Source organism: Hipposideros armiger, unplaced genomic scaffold (assembly GCF_001890085.2).
Source record: "Hipposideros armiger isolate ML-2016 unplaced genomic scaffold, ASM189008v1 scaffold_847, whole genome shotgun sequence".
Classification (NCBI taxonomy): domain Eukaryota; kingdom Metazoa; phylum Chordata; class Mammalia; order Chiroptera; family Hipposideridae; genus Hipposideros; species Hipposideros armiger.
The window spans coordinates 137502-155880 of NW_017732197.1; the positions used below are offsets into that span (position 1 = coordinate 137502).

The 18379-nt window shown below is 34.1% G+C and overlaps 1 protein-coding gene across 1 annotated transcript in view; it reads right to left on the reverse strand.

The window, feature by feature from the left end:
* Positions 1 to 15720, reverse strand: part of GFRAL (GDNF family receptor alpha like) — a 57562-nt gene extending 41842 nt beyond the window's left edge. Inside the window, exons 1-4 of the mRNA XM_019629393.1 lie at positions 15699 to 15720; positions 11202 to 11336; positions 8869 to 9027; positions 41 to 97 (exon numbers count right to left, since the gene is read on the reverse strand). Of these exons, the coding sequence (XP_019484938.1) occupies positions 41 to 97; positions 8869 to 9027; positions 11202 to 11336; positions 15699 to 15720 (373 nt within the window). The remainder of the gene's footprint in view (positions 1 to 40; positions 98 to 8868; positions 9028 to 11201; positions 11337 to 15698) is intronic.
* Positions 15721 to 18379: the final 2659 nt, after the last annotated feature.

The window sequence follows — 18379 nt, forward strand, 5'->3', positions numbered from 1 at the left end:
ATTTACAATGCAGATTAAAATTACAATTTATAAACATTACCGTGATAGGGAAGAGTAGTTAGATTCCACTTGAATTTATTATCCTCTTTTATGTTATCTAGAAAAAACATAAAGAGACTATTTCATTAGTAAATTGTTTCCTAAATTTAATAGGAAAATGTGGGCTACATTTATAAATGAGTAATTAAGCAAAAATACATACAAGCTCATGTAACACTTATTTAACCCCTGATACTGAAAATAAGTGAGGTACAGATGAAGAAAAATAAACCCCAGGAACATCATTCAAGTGAGCTAGACAGCCCTACTCTGAGGATTCAGTTACTTGAAGGTTTAAACAAATGCTAATGACTAGCCCATGTGCACTGAAGTAAACAAAAAATCTGTCTGGGGAGAAAAAAACAGAAGGAGTATTGTCTGATTTAAAAAAAATTAAAATAAACCCTCTTCCCTGTAAGGTCTTAATTAGATTGAAATATAATGTGAAGACCATTTCCACCTCTGATTATCTTAGCCTCCCAGAGTTCTTAGGAATTGAAATTATAGAATTAAAGCATCTTATTGACAGAAGTGAACTCTGTGGCCATGTAATTCTAAAATATTTGATTCAAGAAGCATTGGTTGGGTCTCTACTATGTACCAGGTGCCATATTGAAGACACAGATCTGCAGTCCCTGTCATCAAGCATCTGCAGCTTGACAGGAAATATAGACAGAAAAACAAAAATAAGAATAAAATATAAGGAGCACTAATAGACATATGCATAAAGTGAAAGGGGAGTAGTATGATCAGATTTTTGTTTTAAAATAAAAATTCAATTTTTGTCATTGACTACTGATTAAGATATTGACTTCTGTTATGGCATAAATGCCCCTTCAAGATTCAATGTGTCCCTACTTGAGCTGTCTGTCCGAACTCCCTGCCTGTCCATCCACCTCACATAAATGATGAAACAATCACAAGAAAATTAGTTTTACCCCCAGGTGTGTCACAGCTTTTCCAGACTCCTGGCATTATTCCAAACTATTCTCACTATTCATGGTTTTTCATTTTTCTACTGAGTAAGTCTCAGCTCAAGAATCACTGTCTCTTCTAGAGTTCACCCTCCTGTGTCTCTGAAGAAACATGAAATGTTCCTTCTTCTCTACTAATATCCTATATTGAATGAAATCCCAATAAGTAAATCTCGGAGAGTCATATAGCTTTAAGTCTAGGCTAGACTTTCTAATAATATAGATTAATATCTTTGCTTGGGGAATGATTAGTATGGCTGTGCAAATGACTGAAAACATATTCGGGAAACTTTCATTGAAACATAAATAAGCACTGAATTTATGGACTAAATGTATCCCTCCCAAATATCTAATATCTAATAAACATTTCAGACTTAACACATCACAACTGACTCCTGACCTCTCCTCCGTTCCCCACAAAGTTTCTTCTTCCTGTTGTTCCCACGGTAGTTAATAATATAATAGCAACCACAGCCTTCTAATTACTCAGGACAAAAACCTTGGAGTCAACTTTGATATTCCTTTTTTTTTTTTTTTGCCTTGCATTCCCACATGATCTACTAATATCAAAAAATATCTAGAATCTGACAATTTCCCACACTGGCCCATCATCCATTATCTTTTTGCTGCATCATGATAAAAATTCTTAACTGGTCTTCACACATGGGCCTTTTCTTCTCTTCACTCAGTTGTCAACACAAAAATGAGAATTATCCTGTTAACGATGTAAATCAAACCATGACACTCCCTCCCCTGGCCAAAATCCTTCAGTGGTTTCCTATATTACTCAGAGAGTAGAACCAATGGTTTTGAAATGACCTAGGAAGCCCTTCATGATCTTGCCCCCGTTTTATACCATATCTGACCTCCCACACCCCTCTCCCTTACTCTCTGGGCATGTGTACTCTTTGCTTTTCCTCAAACCTCCAGACAGAGTATCAGCTCAGAACTTTTAACTAGCTGTTTCTTCTGCTTTAAGTGCCCTTTCCCCAGATAGGACTCATTCCCTTGCCACTTTCAATCTTGACTCAACCATGAATTTCGTCAGAGCAACTTTCTGGCCATCCTACTAAAATTTCAAACCACCCACTCAGGCCTCTTTTTTTCCTCTACCTGTATTATTTTTTTTCATTAGCACTTCTACTGTTTAAAAAATATATCTCAAAATCATTTATCCTATTAATTTTCTGTTTGTCCCCATACTGGATTCTATGTCTCATTACTGAGATCCTCTCTTTTGTGATCCAGGTTCTAATGTCCCCAGCTGCTGGGCGCATTTTTCAGTGTTGGATCACATTGTCCTTTTCCTGGCATTGCCCTCATCCAAAGAAAGTCACCACACCAAAGATTACAGACTTCTCCAGAGGACAGCTTGTATCTAAGGACTAGTCCACTTGAGGGGGTCAAGGACCAGCTCCCTTCTTCAATGGGTGTGATATCTCTGAAAAGCCAGTCTAGGTCCAAGTTTCCTGTGGAATCAACTAAGTTTCTTTGACAATTGTATTGCACTTCAACTTCTCACTCCACCTCGCCCTACTTCCTCACTTCCTTCTAGCTGTTGTTCCTGAAACCTCAGGTCAATACATTTTCTGTTTGCCATCCTCTGTCTCAGGGTCTGTTTCCAGGGTAATCAACTGAAGACACTCCTCAATTTAGAATGGAAGCTCCTAGAGAGCAGTGACGTTTGTTTGTTTTGTTTACTGCTTTAGCCTCACGTCTTAGAACATGGTCTAGGGCATGGTAGGCACTTAAAAATATATATCTATTATATATATTAACAATCATAACTTAACCACTTTTATCTATTTCTTTAATTTATTAAATCCCCTAAAAAATAATAAGCTCATTCAATGAAGTACAGGAAGTTTTTTGTTATTTTGTTTTTAATTCTGCTGCAGAGGACCTAGTATATTGTAAATGTCTCATAAGTATTTGTTCAATGAATGAATGAATAAAATTAACATTGTGATAAAACCTTTTAGCATTTACCTCTTTCTTCATAATCCCTTTTGGACATAATCATATTATTAATTTTTTAAATTTTAATTTCCTAAGAGAAACATAGGAAGAAATGACAGAGTTGGAATCAGAAATTGAATATTCATTAGTTAACTCATATTTGTGATTATACTTAACGTTTCTAAATTCTTTTGAATACCAACCAGAAACAATGTCCTGGTTGAATCCATCTTTGTACTCTTCACTGAAGGCTGGAACTTGTTTCATTTGAGCATCCTGTATACAATTGTCTTCAAACAAACTTTTAATTTCAATGCACTCTACTTTTGAAGGGTCATTGCACTGACAATTCCACAAGGTCGTTTCTTTCAGACTTTCTCTTAATGCTGCACACAGGTAGCCTCCATCAAGAGTCTTGCATTGTTCTGATTCCCTGCCACAGGTTTTCTTAAAATCCTCATACAACAGAGTGCAATGTTCAGATTCCTGGCAGATACGTGCTGCTATGACACAGTCGCTCTTTTTTTCAGCCATGAGTGACGTATCTGTTTGATGGGGCCATTGTGTGATATTTGATTGTGAAGCCAAATATGAGAACAGTGCTGATTTCTCTATGAATAAAGTAAAAGAAGGGAATAAAAATTAATTAAACTCACTCACTTGTGACCTTTTAATATGTTTTCTAAAAAGGATATAGACATAACTTTTATAGATATCCCAATAACTATTGTCTCTCAAAAACCATTCACAGTTATTTCCAGAGCATTATGACAACTAATCTTGAACTGTTAAATACTGAGATATAAAACATTGATTCTTGATAGTTTTGTAACCACATAATAGTAATGATCAGTTTTTAAAATGACATTTGTCTTCATCATTTACTTTTTTCATTACATATTAATGATGATTGATAGAAATCATGTGCAACTTAAGGTACTTATAAAATTATCCATTATTTCTCTGATATAATTTTAATAAATTTCCACTTTCTCCTAGAAATGTACCTATACTAAAATGTTTCTCAAAATGTTTCATTATTTCCCCCTTAAAAAGCTTTTTTAGACAGTTTTTTCCTTATTTCGCAGATATACTATCTGTTTAGAAACTACATGTATATTTGTGCTTTGTACACAACAAAAAATAAAAAAATAAATTTTTACCCACCCCAAGTACAAATTTTCATCCCTTGTTGGTTATATTGCCCTCACTAAAAATGTTTGTTTTACTAGATGGTTCCAAGAAGCCCATGATTGTAAAAACTTTATGAAAAGAACATAAGAAAAACTACTTCAGTGTAACACTGCAAATAAGCTTCACATAGCCTTTCAGATGTACTCGTAACAAACCATCTAGTTCTAAAATCTTGTCTTCCTGAGGGACTTCAAGAGCATCTCCACAATGAAAACATCCTTGAACCATTCTTCCCTCAGCCAGTTAAATATATATATATATATATATATATATATATATATATATATATATATATATATATATATATATATATGTATTCCTCCCCCTTTGGGATATCCTGCTCTTTTTTAAAAAAAATACTTATTTTATTAAATGCTTTTTATTACCCTTTAGTTTTTACAAATGTCTTATATTTATGCAAGATAAAGACAATATAATCAATTTTGTGATATGAAAATGTTTACTTAAAAGTGGCCAGAGCATCCTTATAGTATTGTTCAGAGTACAACCTCTGTAGTCATGTTTTGAAACATATACTACTACAGCATTTTGCACATTTCTCAAATGACAGCTCACAAATTATAATTATATAAACCAGCCTCCTTTCTATCCCTTATAATTAGCATATCCAGGCATGTATAAGATGTATGTGGAGAATGTTGTCCTCATATAATTCATTCTCTTATATTGGTAATTATGTGTTTTGAAATAATCTTTAAATCCCTCCAAATACTGATCTATTTCATTATTTATGTAAATAAAGAAAATAAACTAGGCTAAATGAAACAATCTGGTTTAATGTCAACTTCACATTACTGTGTTTTAGTTAATCAACAGCAGGGACTGTCTTATCCATCTTTATATCCTCCAGGTCTTATATTATGTTTATACTTATTAACTGAATAATAATTATTTTATGAATGGATACATGATTTAGATGCTCAGATATATTTAATGAATTCAAAACACATCACATATTTATTGATCAACTACTAAATGTCAGGCCCTATGTTGGGTGCTTCAGCATATTAAAAAGACAGAGAGAGAGAGAAAGAGAGAAAGAGGAGAGAGGGAGGGAGAGAGAGAGAGAGAGAGAGAGAGAGAGAGAGAGAGAGAGAGAGAGAAATTCCAAAGCTGATTTGCTCAAGAAGTTTATAATATATCAATGGAGACTAGAATAGCATATGACTATGTATCTTGGGGAATGTTTTGGAAATGTAAAGGAGACAGGTCATGCCTTGTTGGAGTGCTGCTTAAAGGTTTGTGGAGGACACTGAAGTTGACATGGGATGCATGCTAAGATTTCAATTATGATTTCCTTTTCACTGTATGATGAATAAGCAATCAGCTGAATGTTCTTTGTAAACATACCACCTTGGTCAGGTCCATCATGAAGTGCATTTGTGAGATGGCTTAGGTCTTCTCCTAAGTCTTGCCCATATGAAACCCTTGCTTACTATAAGATTTTTAATATTCCTGGCTTATCAATATCACCACATAGTAGCTTTTAATAAGTATCTATTGTGGAAGAAAATGGTTTAAATATGTGAACTGATTGCAATTTGACTGCTCTAAATTTATGTATCTGTTGATCAACAACTATATTTTGTCAAAAATTGGTGTGATAAAAATTGCTATTGAGTAATAAATTAAGTTGTCTTACCTTGAAACAAAATTTTAAAATATTTTTAGTATTTCAACATGCTTCCATTTCGGTCTACTTAACTCTAAAACTAGTAAAGACCTACTAATTAGCACATTAATGTAATTTCAGACCCTATTTTACTGAATTTCTACCCCGCATTTGTAATTGTTGACTATTTTCTCTGTCTTTCTCTTTTCCATTAGCTTCAAAAATTTTGCTTCTTGTAGTTTCTTTTGCTGTCTTTAATACCTTCTCTTTTTTTTTCTCAACTAGATCTCAAATGTTGTTCTCAAAACCCTTGTATTCTCACTTTATATCCTTTCGTGGCCAGCCCTCTCCTCCTTCACGTTTTTATCTACTTCTATAAAACCTTGACTCCCAAATCTCTATGTCTATTTTAGATTATTCCTCTCAACACAAGATACATGTTTCCAATTGCCAGCTAGATGAGGAATTTCTTCATTTCTTTATTTAAAGCCATTTTTTTAAATGTGTGAAACTTAAAACAAATGTTAACATCCCTAATATGAATGTTCCAAAGCATGTTCCAGATGTGGTGTCTTCAAAATACAATTCATCATTTTTGTCCCCAATCCTGTACTTTATTCTTTCATTCCTGCCTTAGTGTACAGCAATCCCCTTGTCCAAAGTCAGTTATTAAAGATATTTAAAGAACAATTTGAGAATATTAGGAACAACTTAGCAGAGAGATAGAAAGTAAAACAAAGAGTAAAATAGAAACCCTAAAAATAAACATTTCATACTCCTCATATCCAACAGTCACCGATTCCTATTGCTTATAACTCATAAATACTGGGGGTGCCAAAAAAAGATGTATACAAGTGGACACTTGTCAATGTTGTTCAAGCAGTAGTTCACCTTAATCAGAAGTGCCTGGACACTGATGGTAACCACTTTGAGCACCTCTTGTAACAGCAGAAGTCAAATGTGACTTGTGTTCATCTTTTGTTATCGGTATATGTTGAGTATTACAATTTTGATACAGTTTTCCTTTCTTAAAATGTGAATACATTTTTTTGCCACCCTCAGTATATCTTAAATATGTTCTCTCCTTAGAGTCCTCAGCACCAGTGTTAGTTTAGGCATGTATCACCTCTCTTCTAAATTATTTAGATGACCTTTTAACTGAAGTTTCTGACCTGCACTTTTTCCTCCCCTCCATTCCATCTTCTACACTATTACCAATGATAACTCTTGAAACACTGATTCTACATTCTCTGTTTAAAATGTGTTACTAGCTCCTCATAACAAGGGTTTAAATTCTAATCTCTTTAGAAAGATATATAAGTTAAGCTTTCCTCCTTTTTATAAACATCTGGTTTCTTTCCAGCATCATCTCCTAATTCTCATTCGTTCTACAATCCAGCTTAACAAAGAATGTGTTGCTCTCCAAATGCATTCTGCTTCATTCTATTTCCTCTGTTTCCATCCATTTTATTTTGTCTCCCTAATGAACCCAATTCACCTGAAAAAATCAAAGTCTGCTATTTCTTCTGTGAAGTCTTCTAAGTCACCGTTATTTCCTCCACTGTACTTCAATTTATACAAAAGTATGATCCAGAAAAGAAAAAAATAATGATAAACTAAACTTCGTTAAAGTTAAAAAAAAGCTTCTGTATTTGAAAGACACTCTTAAGGAATAAAAACACACAGACTGGGAAATATTGTTTACAAAACACACATTCTAATAAACCCTAGTCAATATAGAGAAACAACTCTAACAACTCAGTAAAAAAAGCCAATACTGTATTCAATTTAAAAATGGGCAAACTTTTGAAGAGACACTTTATCAAATAATATACGTAGATAGCACATAAACACATGAAAATAAGCTTAATGTTATTATTATTTAAGTGCAAATTAAAACCATAGTCTGATACCAATAAATACGTACTAGAATGCAAAAAAAGAAAAAGAAAAAAAAAGAAGTGCTGCTGAAAATGTGAAGCAACTAGAAGAAAATAAAGTATGAAAGCTTTTTATAAAGGTAAACATACACTATATCTTATGACCCAACAACAATTTCTTAAATAAAATACAAACATATTTGTACAAATCTTGTGTGTAAATATTTATAGCAGCTTTATGTATAATCTCTAAAATCCTGGAAACTATGCAGATGATTTTCAATGATGAAAGGATAACCAATCTGGGGTATAACCGTACAATGGAATACAACTCCTCAAAAAAGAGAACAAACTTACACATGAAACAATGATGAATCTCAAATGCATTATGTTAAATAAAAGAAATCAGGCTCATAAAGCTACATGTAATATGATTCCATTTTTATGAAATTCTGGAATAGGCAACATTATATAAAACAGAAAATTGTTTAACGTTGGACAGAGGGATTATTCAAGATAAGAGGAAAGCCAATCTCTTATTAAGTGAGAGAAGGTTGATTATGAAAGAAGAGGTGAGAACTTTATGATAAAATGTGCATTCCCAAGCTTACCACTTTTCAGAGAATACATAGGGAAGTTGAGGATCTAGAAATTGGTCGCTTTAGAACTATTTGATCCCATGTATCCCTTGAAAAATCTGTATGTACACTCAAGGACTCATACAGACTAGTTTGATTACCACTACTTCAGTGTTAGCCTGGCACCTTTAGGAGACAGTAAACAAATGCCTATTAAATGATTAAATGCTCCTATTCAAAGGCAAGAATAATTTTTGGTAAGTGATTATATTTTGGTCTTTCATGGGAGACACTGAGTTCTTTAATAAGATAAATAACACCTTATTTATCTTCTCTCATTTAAATTCTGTGCAAAGCCATAATGAGCCCCACATATATATGGGCTAAATCTGTAATTCTAATGAATTATAATTGAATAAAGCTTAAAATTGTAATTAAAGTTACAGAAATATGTTATGCACTTACTGAGATCTGCAACTCATAGAACCTTAAATTGCCTGAAGAATTAATCAAATTACAAAAAAGTTAATGAAATTACATAGATATGATTAATTTTAAAATTCTCCTTTCTTTTTTCATGACTTTAAATATTTTATATAATAATGTATTACCTGATTCATTGATGCATTTTTTTCCAAGCAATTTGTTAACGGTACCATACAGGTCATCAGTGCAGAGACAATCTTTAAATTGGATATTGTTTTTCACTAAGGACTGGATACTGAGGTTACAGCCTGATAAATCCTTCATCTTGCAGGAGTTACCTGGGTTTCACAAACATATAACACTCCAGATGTTAATCTGAATATACCCCAAATATACCCAATGTGATTTTAACATATTAATCTGTGTAATTCATTATTATAGTAAGATTGTCTGGGGTTGTTGTAGGATGTAAAAAAAATCTATTTTTATCATCATTTCATCCCGATATTCACTTCCTAAGGCAGATTAAAATTTTCCAAATTTTAAAACAGCTTTGTCCGTACTTAGAATGCCAATTTTTGTTCTTCAGCAATAATCAAGGCTGCCCTTATATGAGATGACCAGGATGTTCTTCATGTTAGATATTTTGTCAGTTTAGCTATTTTATTAATGATTTTGTCTTCATCTGCTATTTTATTTTCCTTGTCATTCTAAGATTATAACAAGATGTGCAGGTGGCTCTAAAATTATCATGGGAAATGAAATGGTCCTGACACTTAGAAAGCACTTAATAAATATTGTTACATAGGAATTCTTTCATAATTACCAACGATTCATTTTCTGCTTTAATTCAAAGATCCATATTCATCTACCTGGCAATTTTCTTTTTTTTTTCCCTTTTTTTTCCTGAATAAAACTACTTGAGATCATTTCATTTGTGTATTTGAGAATATTTCTATTTCAGTTTCATACATGGGATAATTATGCAAATATTGCAATTCAGTGCCAATGACTTGCTATTTGTACACTGAAACAAATATGCTCTAATTCATGACACCCTGAATGTGATATTTTAAATTGCCATACAAAATGTAACAAAGAGCTTCATCATCAAAACAAATAACAGATTGTTTTTTGTCACTGTCCTCTATTCTCATCTTACAATTACTGTTGTTACTTTGAGAAAACCATGCCTTTGCAATTCTTTTCCTGAACAGTAATAAGAATGTTGGATTAAAGAGCTATACTTTTCTTTGCAGTATAAAAATTCCATGTATTCTCTTCAAAGGCAGGCAAGAGAAGAACACCTCTCTCCCTCTACATCCTATGTAATTCCTGAGGTCATGGGGTCAGGCAGCTGCTCTGCTGGTGGAGACTGAACACTGGCATTGAACTATAGGTCACTGCCTCTTAACCCAACACACTCCACCTTACATCAGAGGAAACACGTGCTGATAGGAAAGAGTCATGAGTAGAACAGAATTAACTCTTCAAGAAATAGATGGGAAAAAAAAGTGAGTTGTGGAAGAATATATTTTTATTTTCCCTTTTGGATTTCTTTTACTGACTATTCCAAAAAGTGTATCAGGTTTTTAAAGAATTTTATTGTTCATTATGCAAGATGATAAAAAAAATTACCATTATATTAGAAAACTATTTTTTGAAAAGTTCTGTCATAATATTATTAGGGTAATTTCCCACTATGTAATCAGCTTATCTTCTTTTAGTAAATGGAATCTTCCTCTAATATTCTCATTCAATATTCATTCAGCTACTTAATATATTTAGGATGTGTTTCTTTTTTAAACAAGTAAGAGTGACTCTAATCTTTTTTTTTTTTTTTNCTGCTCAGCTCGGGCTGGACTCGAACCGCTGTTGCTCAGAGCTCAAACTCTTGAGCGAGCTCTTAACCAACTGAGCCACTCGGCCGGCCCTAAGAGTGACTCTAATCTTTACATTCCCTACCCTTTGGGCCTCCCCTCAAATGTTTGGAATGTACGACAAGGCAAAAATAATAATATATTTTAACTGGTTCTTGACACAGTAAGAATGGAAAATAGTGCATATGTTGTGAGAATATAGAATGCATATTATACACATGCAAATAAATATCAATGCCTTTGATCATCACAAATATTATTTCTCCTATTTTATCATTGACATATCAACATATAAGCAAAAGAACATTTTATTTGAAAAAATGTTGTCATGTTTACATAGAAGCATACATATAATTATAACATTATACATAATGAGATAAGTGAAAAAAAATAGGTTGCAATCTTGCACAAAGCTGCCCATCGTGTCAACGCATTAGGGCCCTTGAGTAATTTAAGAATATCCTTTTGCAATTAAACTCACTAATAAGCAATTGAAGGTGAATCACTTGAATATCAAATTTGAGTAAAGCATTTAGAGAAAAACTTAGCTCCTAAAAATAGTAAAAGAAAATAGCAAATCTTATTTTTATCTGAGTAAAAGGAAATCATTTGAATGTACTTTAAACAAGTTGTTTTACCTGAAACATTGCAAGCATCTTCCATCTTTCTCCATAAATGTTTACATCCATCTGCATCACGTAGGCACTGCTCTCTTAAATATGTGCAATCAATGGTTTGGGAAGTGGGTTCATTTTCTGAGCATAGCCCCATAGCTTGCATAACAACAAAAAGAGAACAAAAACAAGAGTGCAATATTACAGTATGGCAGTTATTTACCTCAAATCTAAGTTGTTAATAATAAAAAGCAGAATTGTGGAAAATAAAATGTGACAAATTCATTACAAGACTGGAATGGATCTTAACCTTCTCTCTAGATATAGATCTATATTTCTCCTATATAAGTTTCTTAAATGAATAACCTATATTTGACCTCTCTCTCTCTTTCTTACTGCCTAATTATTCTGCAGCTTATAATTTATTTTAATGACTACTGCTCTATTGAAACTGTGCTTAAAAATGGCCTAATGAAATGAGGGTCTCTATGGCTTTGATTAAATTTAGTTTTAAATCCTAGCTCTAAACATCATATCCCTCTCTCTGTATATATGCCTCAGAGACCTAGCATTTCCCCCAGATAATCAGCAAGCCCCGAAACAACAGACAGAAGCAGAGACCTAACTAATGGTCACACAGTCCGAACCCCTGGCTGAAGGTAACATCTTGACCTAGTAAGCTATGTTTCAGCTCATGAGCCCTAAGGTGGAATAACCCTCTGGCCCCTTTCTCGTGAGATTGGACAGAGGGACTCTGGAAAAGACCTCAGCACTGTCCTTAAGACCTGAAATGATTCACTACCTTTACCTGACCTCTTACCAGTCAGCTCCCAACATGACCCCTAACCTCTAACCCACTCACCGTTTCTTGTGATTTTGCCTTATATAATCTGTAACCCGCCATCAGTGAGTTCAGGCTTTCGAGCATTGGTTTCCCACTCTCCTGGATGGTGCCATTCATCAATAAAATGGCCAGTATTTCTCCACTGTAATTCTCAGTGTTTAGTGTTTTGCTCTGCTAATGCCGGGTGGATGAACTCTTTCTGTTCTATAACACTAATCATTTTAATAACATCAAATTTAGTAGTTTTAAGACTTCATCTTGCCTACTTTTATCATTGAGCATTTTGTTGCCCTTTTGTTGAAACTCTATTTCTTTGGTAACCCTCCCTTCTAGTTCTCTTGATACTTACTCATTTGACATTTTCTGACCATAGTCAGAATCACTCCCAGGATCCTCTTACTCTTCTGTTAGTGTATATTTTTAGCTTAGGTTCTATCCTCACACTTTTCCTGTTCTCATTTTACACATTCTCTGTGGTCAATTCCACGTATTCTCATGGCTTGAACAAAATCTCTAGACTGATGTAGATTCGATCTCATTATTATCTAGTATTCCAGCTATAAATAACAGTTACTGTTATCTCCACTTAAATGCTCCAAACACACTTCCAGACTATAATATCTTTAATATTGTTCTCATCATTACCACTCCTTCGTAAACCACCCTACTTCATCAGCAATTCCACCATTCAGAAAGGCATCCCAACTAGAATCCTTGAATTTATGGAAGGCTCTTTTTCTATCCTCAACTTACTCTCCCATATCCATTCTTGCGTATTTCATTGACACTCATTTTCAATATTTGACCAACTCATTAGTCAGTGTGCCTCCAGTTTCATCTAGTCAAATAAATTCTTTACATGCCTTAATCTGCCTAATGTACCATTCTAGTCCTGTCATTTCTCTGCTTCATCCTTTGGATGGTCCTTCATCATAGCATGACTTCTCATATTCTTCATCATGTACAATAGGGAGGTCCTCAAGTATTTATATTTTCTCAAATGCTCTATGCTGTCTTGTACCTCTGAGCATCTACTGTATGGTCACTAGCAGGTACTCCTTTTCTTTTTCCTATGGATCAACCCTCTTTTTTTCCTTTAAGACTCAACACAATAATTATCTATTTTATGGAAACCTTCCCTCAATTCAATACCTGCTTTTCCTAAATCTAAATCGAATTTAACACCCTTCATCTTCGTCACTACAATTGGGGGAATTCCTCAATGATAACATTTACTATTCTGTAATAAAAATGTGTATTTTTGTGTTTGTCTCCACTACTGGATTTTGGGTTTTTACTGGGCAGGCATTAGGGGTAATTCATAATTGTATCCTCATCACCAAACACAATGATGCATTATAGATATTCAATAAATTCATGTGGACTTACACTGACTTGAGTATTTGCTTATAGATCAGTTACATATAAATAAATGATAATATCCAATTAAAATAACACCTTACAAGTTATTTTGGGTAGAAGATAAAAGGTTCAAGCAAGTTTTCTAAAAATATCAGGAAAGTAGCACTGTTAATTTATATATTGTATAAATTACTCAAATTGATTCTGTAAGCATGCAAACTGACACTGGCTTAATTAATCCATAGAAAAATATGGGAACTACAACTGAGTTATAGAGACAGTATATTAATTATAATCAGGAAATGTTTAGCTATACCTTAATCAGAGCCAAATTATTTAATTTTTTTTAAGATGATGTCAATTATAAATCACCTGTGACACTATAGAGTTACAGGCCTCAAGTAAAACCTTAAAATCTTTTCTTTATCTTACCTTTCCAAACCTCTTCTCCTAAGGAGAATCCAAGACAACTGAATCATGTGTTCTATTTTCTGGGTCACTGCATTTGAACATTAGGCCTATGGGTGTGGCTTGGTCACATTTTTCTTGTTGAGGGTTGGAGTGGAAATTGACGTATCAACTTTCTGTTTTTTCATATGTTCATGGATAACCTCATCTAGTCAAGCCCCTGTCCTGGGTTAGCAAGCCTAGAAAGAGAAAGTGAGCTTCTTCGATTCTGGTCCAAGTTTACTTGTTTAAACTCAGCTTGCCAAATACCCTAAAGTAGGGGTTTTATGTGACAAACTCAACTTATAAGAAACTGGAATTGTATTTGCTATTAATCATTATATCTTCTGACTAGCTCCTTCAAGAAATTTATAGGTGATTTTTCTCTTGGATATATCATCAAAACCTCACCTGTGTAATGATTGTTAGTGCATCCTACATATTACCTTTCCATATCCTCTTTCATTTTCTTTCATATTTAAGTTTTAAGTTGAATAATTCACTTGTTTATTTTAAATGATTTTTCACACTTTCCACCAAGATGAAATACTGAATCAACTAGGAAAGCCATCTCAATGATTTGCCTCACAAGACTCAAAAATATCCAAAGTGTTATTCATTTCTAACTATGATTTGTGGCTCTATATTTAATCCAGGAGTTTTCAAGGATTCTCTTGAAACGCTCAGTGAAAAACACATTCTATTTTTAAAATAAATAAGATGGAGAATGTTGCACATTATATTTACCCTCTTAAACATGTAAAAGGCTCATTAGGATATTAAATACTCTGTTTTAAAACTTCAATATGTCTCACATTTCTTTGGACTTCCCCACATCACAAAGCCTATTTAGATGATGTCAAACAAGTATTTTGAACAATGCACCATGGAAAATATTGGTTAAAACTATCAAATAGCACAATTTTGCCCCTTTAAGTGTTAGAAATAATTTATTTCCTTCTTGCCTTAAGTTTTTTTATTTTAATTATTCTTTTATGTTCAACATTATTTGAAATAGCCTTCGTTGTTTTCTTATCCATGATTACGCTTTATTTATCAATATTTATTAGCATTGACTAAGCAAAAACATACTTTCTTTGATTTAATGAGTGGATTATTAATATTAAGCTATAATCATATCCCTTTTTTCTGAATTCAATTTATATATCCTACTAAATGCTGAAGAAAATATAATAGGTTCTCCAATAACACATATAGCAAATAGGTCTTCATGAATTCTACTTTAAGTATAAATGAATTCTTTTTCACCAACATCTAACAGTAAATTCACACTACCTAATATAAGAAGGATAAATCCACACTTAACCACTAGGTTACAGAAACTGAATGAAATGTGAAACATTTGATATGGTGTTGTATTACTCTACTAAATGACTCCTACTTTTTAAATATTAACACCTTGAAATTAGGGGAACTAAATGATTTAATCTCATTTTAATTTAATTTCAAAGAGAAATAGGTAATAACTTGAAATTTGTCATCATATAACTTGTAAATAGATACTGGAAGTTTCATTTCTAAAATGTCCAGTATATAGTATTTATGAGTTCCATAAATCCTAATAAATAATTCAAAGTAATGGATTATGCTATATAATAAAACAGAAGCAAATCTGAGTAGTTAATACAATTCTTACATTGTGCATTTTCTATAGAGTTATAAATGAGTAAAAGTAAGTGTATATTTTTCAAAAGTAATAAACCATGTTAAAATATAAAATTGTAATTGATACTTCATATGATAAGCACCTGCTAGCTCAATCAACAGTTAAATTAGATAGGACAGCATTTACTTCACAAAGAATTGATGTTATGAATTCAGATAAACCAGAAGCATAATTCACTTACCAAGGAAAATGAAGACTATCATGCTCGACAACTCAAGCTGCTCACCTGAAAGAAAGGCAGATGTATTTATTCCAACCACCTTCTTAACAGTAACTGTCCAGAACAAGGCTTCAGCTTCTGCTCTTAGCTCTTAAAAGCATTATTGTTTCAACTCAGCTTCCTATCTCAACATTTCCTCACCAATCTTTCCTGAGCTGTGAACTTTCCTAATTATGTCCAGATTCAATTATTTTGTTCCAAATGTACCGCTCTCGGATATTATGCTTTAAAAAAAGCCCACAAGCCAGATATTAAGAAATAATACATACCCTGCACATTCATAAAAAAGGTCTTTTTTTCCCTTTAACTAGAATACTAAACTGTGTAAAGGACTGCCAACTATAACCCAAAATTTTCCTAGGCATTTGAGCATGCTCAGTTAGCACTTAATTATAAGCCTCATTTAAGACAATATTTTGTCAGTTAAAGACATGGAAAAGGAGAAAAGACATAAAAGCAGCCCAGCAAAATGTATGGAAAATTCAAGTTCCACTAGTATCAAACTTGTGTATTTTATCTTTCCAAATAAGACATGTTCTCCACATGTGGCACTCAACCCAGTATGCTTAAAGTTGTGCTGCTCGGGGCCAGCCAAGCAGCGTGTTGGTTAAGAGCTAGCTTGGGACTCCGGCTCTGAGCAGCAGGGCCTCGGGTCGGAATCCATATGAGGGCCAGTGACACTGCCCTCTACAGCTAAAATGGTGAACAACAGCTTGACCTAGAGCTGGGCTGCCATGAGTTGCCGGCGACGGCGTAGGCTGCAGCTCCTGCTGCAGTGGGCTGCCATAAGCTACCATGTGTGGCTGGCAGCCAACATGATCAGTCGGCAGCCAGTGTGAGCTGCCAAGAGCAGCTGTGAGTGGCCATCCAGAGGCTGGAGACCAATCTACCTCATCCAGGACGAGCGCAAAGATGATACCAACATGGGCCAGTGAAGCAATGTCCTCCACAACTAGACTGAACAACAAAAGGACAGCAACTTGTCTGTTCCCCTCCCCCAATTCCCCAATAAAATCTTTAAAAAACAATGTGCTGCTTCAGCTACAGTTCCTCAAACCTTCCAAATATACTGATAGTGTAAGAAATGACTCTTCATGATGAGGAAGAAATTCCTGTTCCACTGGAAAGATAATGATCCATTTGTGCTCATCACTTGGGAACTGTTTTCTCCCCTTGCTTCAATGAATGGCATTGTTATGCTCTAAATATTTATGCCTCCTCCCACCCGTCAAAAAAATTTTCATATGTTGAAACCCTAAACCCCAAAGGTGATGGTATAAGTAAGTCAAGAATTTGGGAGGTACTTAAGTTGTGAGTTTGGAACCCTCATGAATGGGATTAGTGCCTTAAAAAAGAGTCTCCAGAGAGATCCCTAACTCCTTCCTCCTTGTGAGGACAGAGCAAGAAGATGCCAGCTATGAACTAGGAAGAAGGCCCTCATGAGAACGTGACCATACTGGTGTCTTGGTATGGGATTTCAGTTTCCAGAATTTTGAGAAATAAGTTTCAGTTGTTTATAAGCTTCCCAGAGAGGTAAAGAGCTTCCCACATCAGAAAAAGCTGAAGGAGTTTATCACCACCAAAACAGGATCATAAGAGATGTTAAAAAGACTTCTTGAAGAAGAAGGAGAGGAGAAGGAGAAGGGGAAGGAAAGAAAGAGAGAGGGAGAGGGAGAGAGAGAGAGAATAATACAGTGGCCATAATTACATATCTATCAAAAATTACTTGAAATATAAATGGATTAAATGCTCCAATCAAAAGAGATAGGGTGGCTGAATGGATAAAAAACAAAACAAGAAAACCCTTACATAAGCTGCCTACAAGAGATTCACTTCAGATTGAAATACACACACACTGAAAGTAAAGGGATAGGAAAAGATATTTCATGAAAATTAAATTTTTTTTAAAAAGCTGGGTTGCAATAAATATACCAGACAAAATAGACATTAGAACAAAGGCTATACTGAGACATAATAAAGGACCCAGTAATCCCACTTATGGGCATTTATCCAAAGAAACCCAAAACGCTATTTTGAGGGGACATGTGCATCCATATGTTTATTACAGCATGTTTTACAATGGCCAAGATGTGGAAGCAGCCTGAGTGCTCATCAATGGGTGACTAGATAAAGAGGAGGTGGTACATATTTATGGTGGAATATTGCTCGGCCATGGAAGGAAATGGGTTCATGCCAATTGCAGGTGCATGAATGGATCTGGAGGGTATTGTGCTGAGTGGAGTGTCTCAGACAGAAAGACAAATGCATTGCGATTTTTTTTTATATGTGGGATCTAAAGATGAAAATAAACAAACAGGATGGAGACAGACTCACAGTTATAGAGAATGTTTAGATGGTTGGCAAATGGGAGGAGGTTGGGAGGATGAGTGAAAAGGGGAAGGGATTAAGAAGTACAAATTGATTGTTACAGAGTAGTCATGTGTATGTAGGGTATAGCATAAGGAACAGAGTCAGTAATACTATAATGACTATATGGTGTCAGATGGGTACTGGGTTTATCAGGGTGATAGATGGGAGGGGAATTGGGGAGGTGGGTGAAAAAAGTGAAGGAATTTGAAGTACAAATTTGTAGTTACAAAACAGTCAAGGGGATGTAAGGTAAAGACAGGGAATTAGTAAAT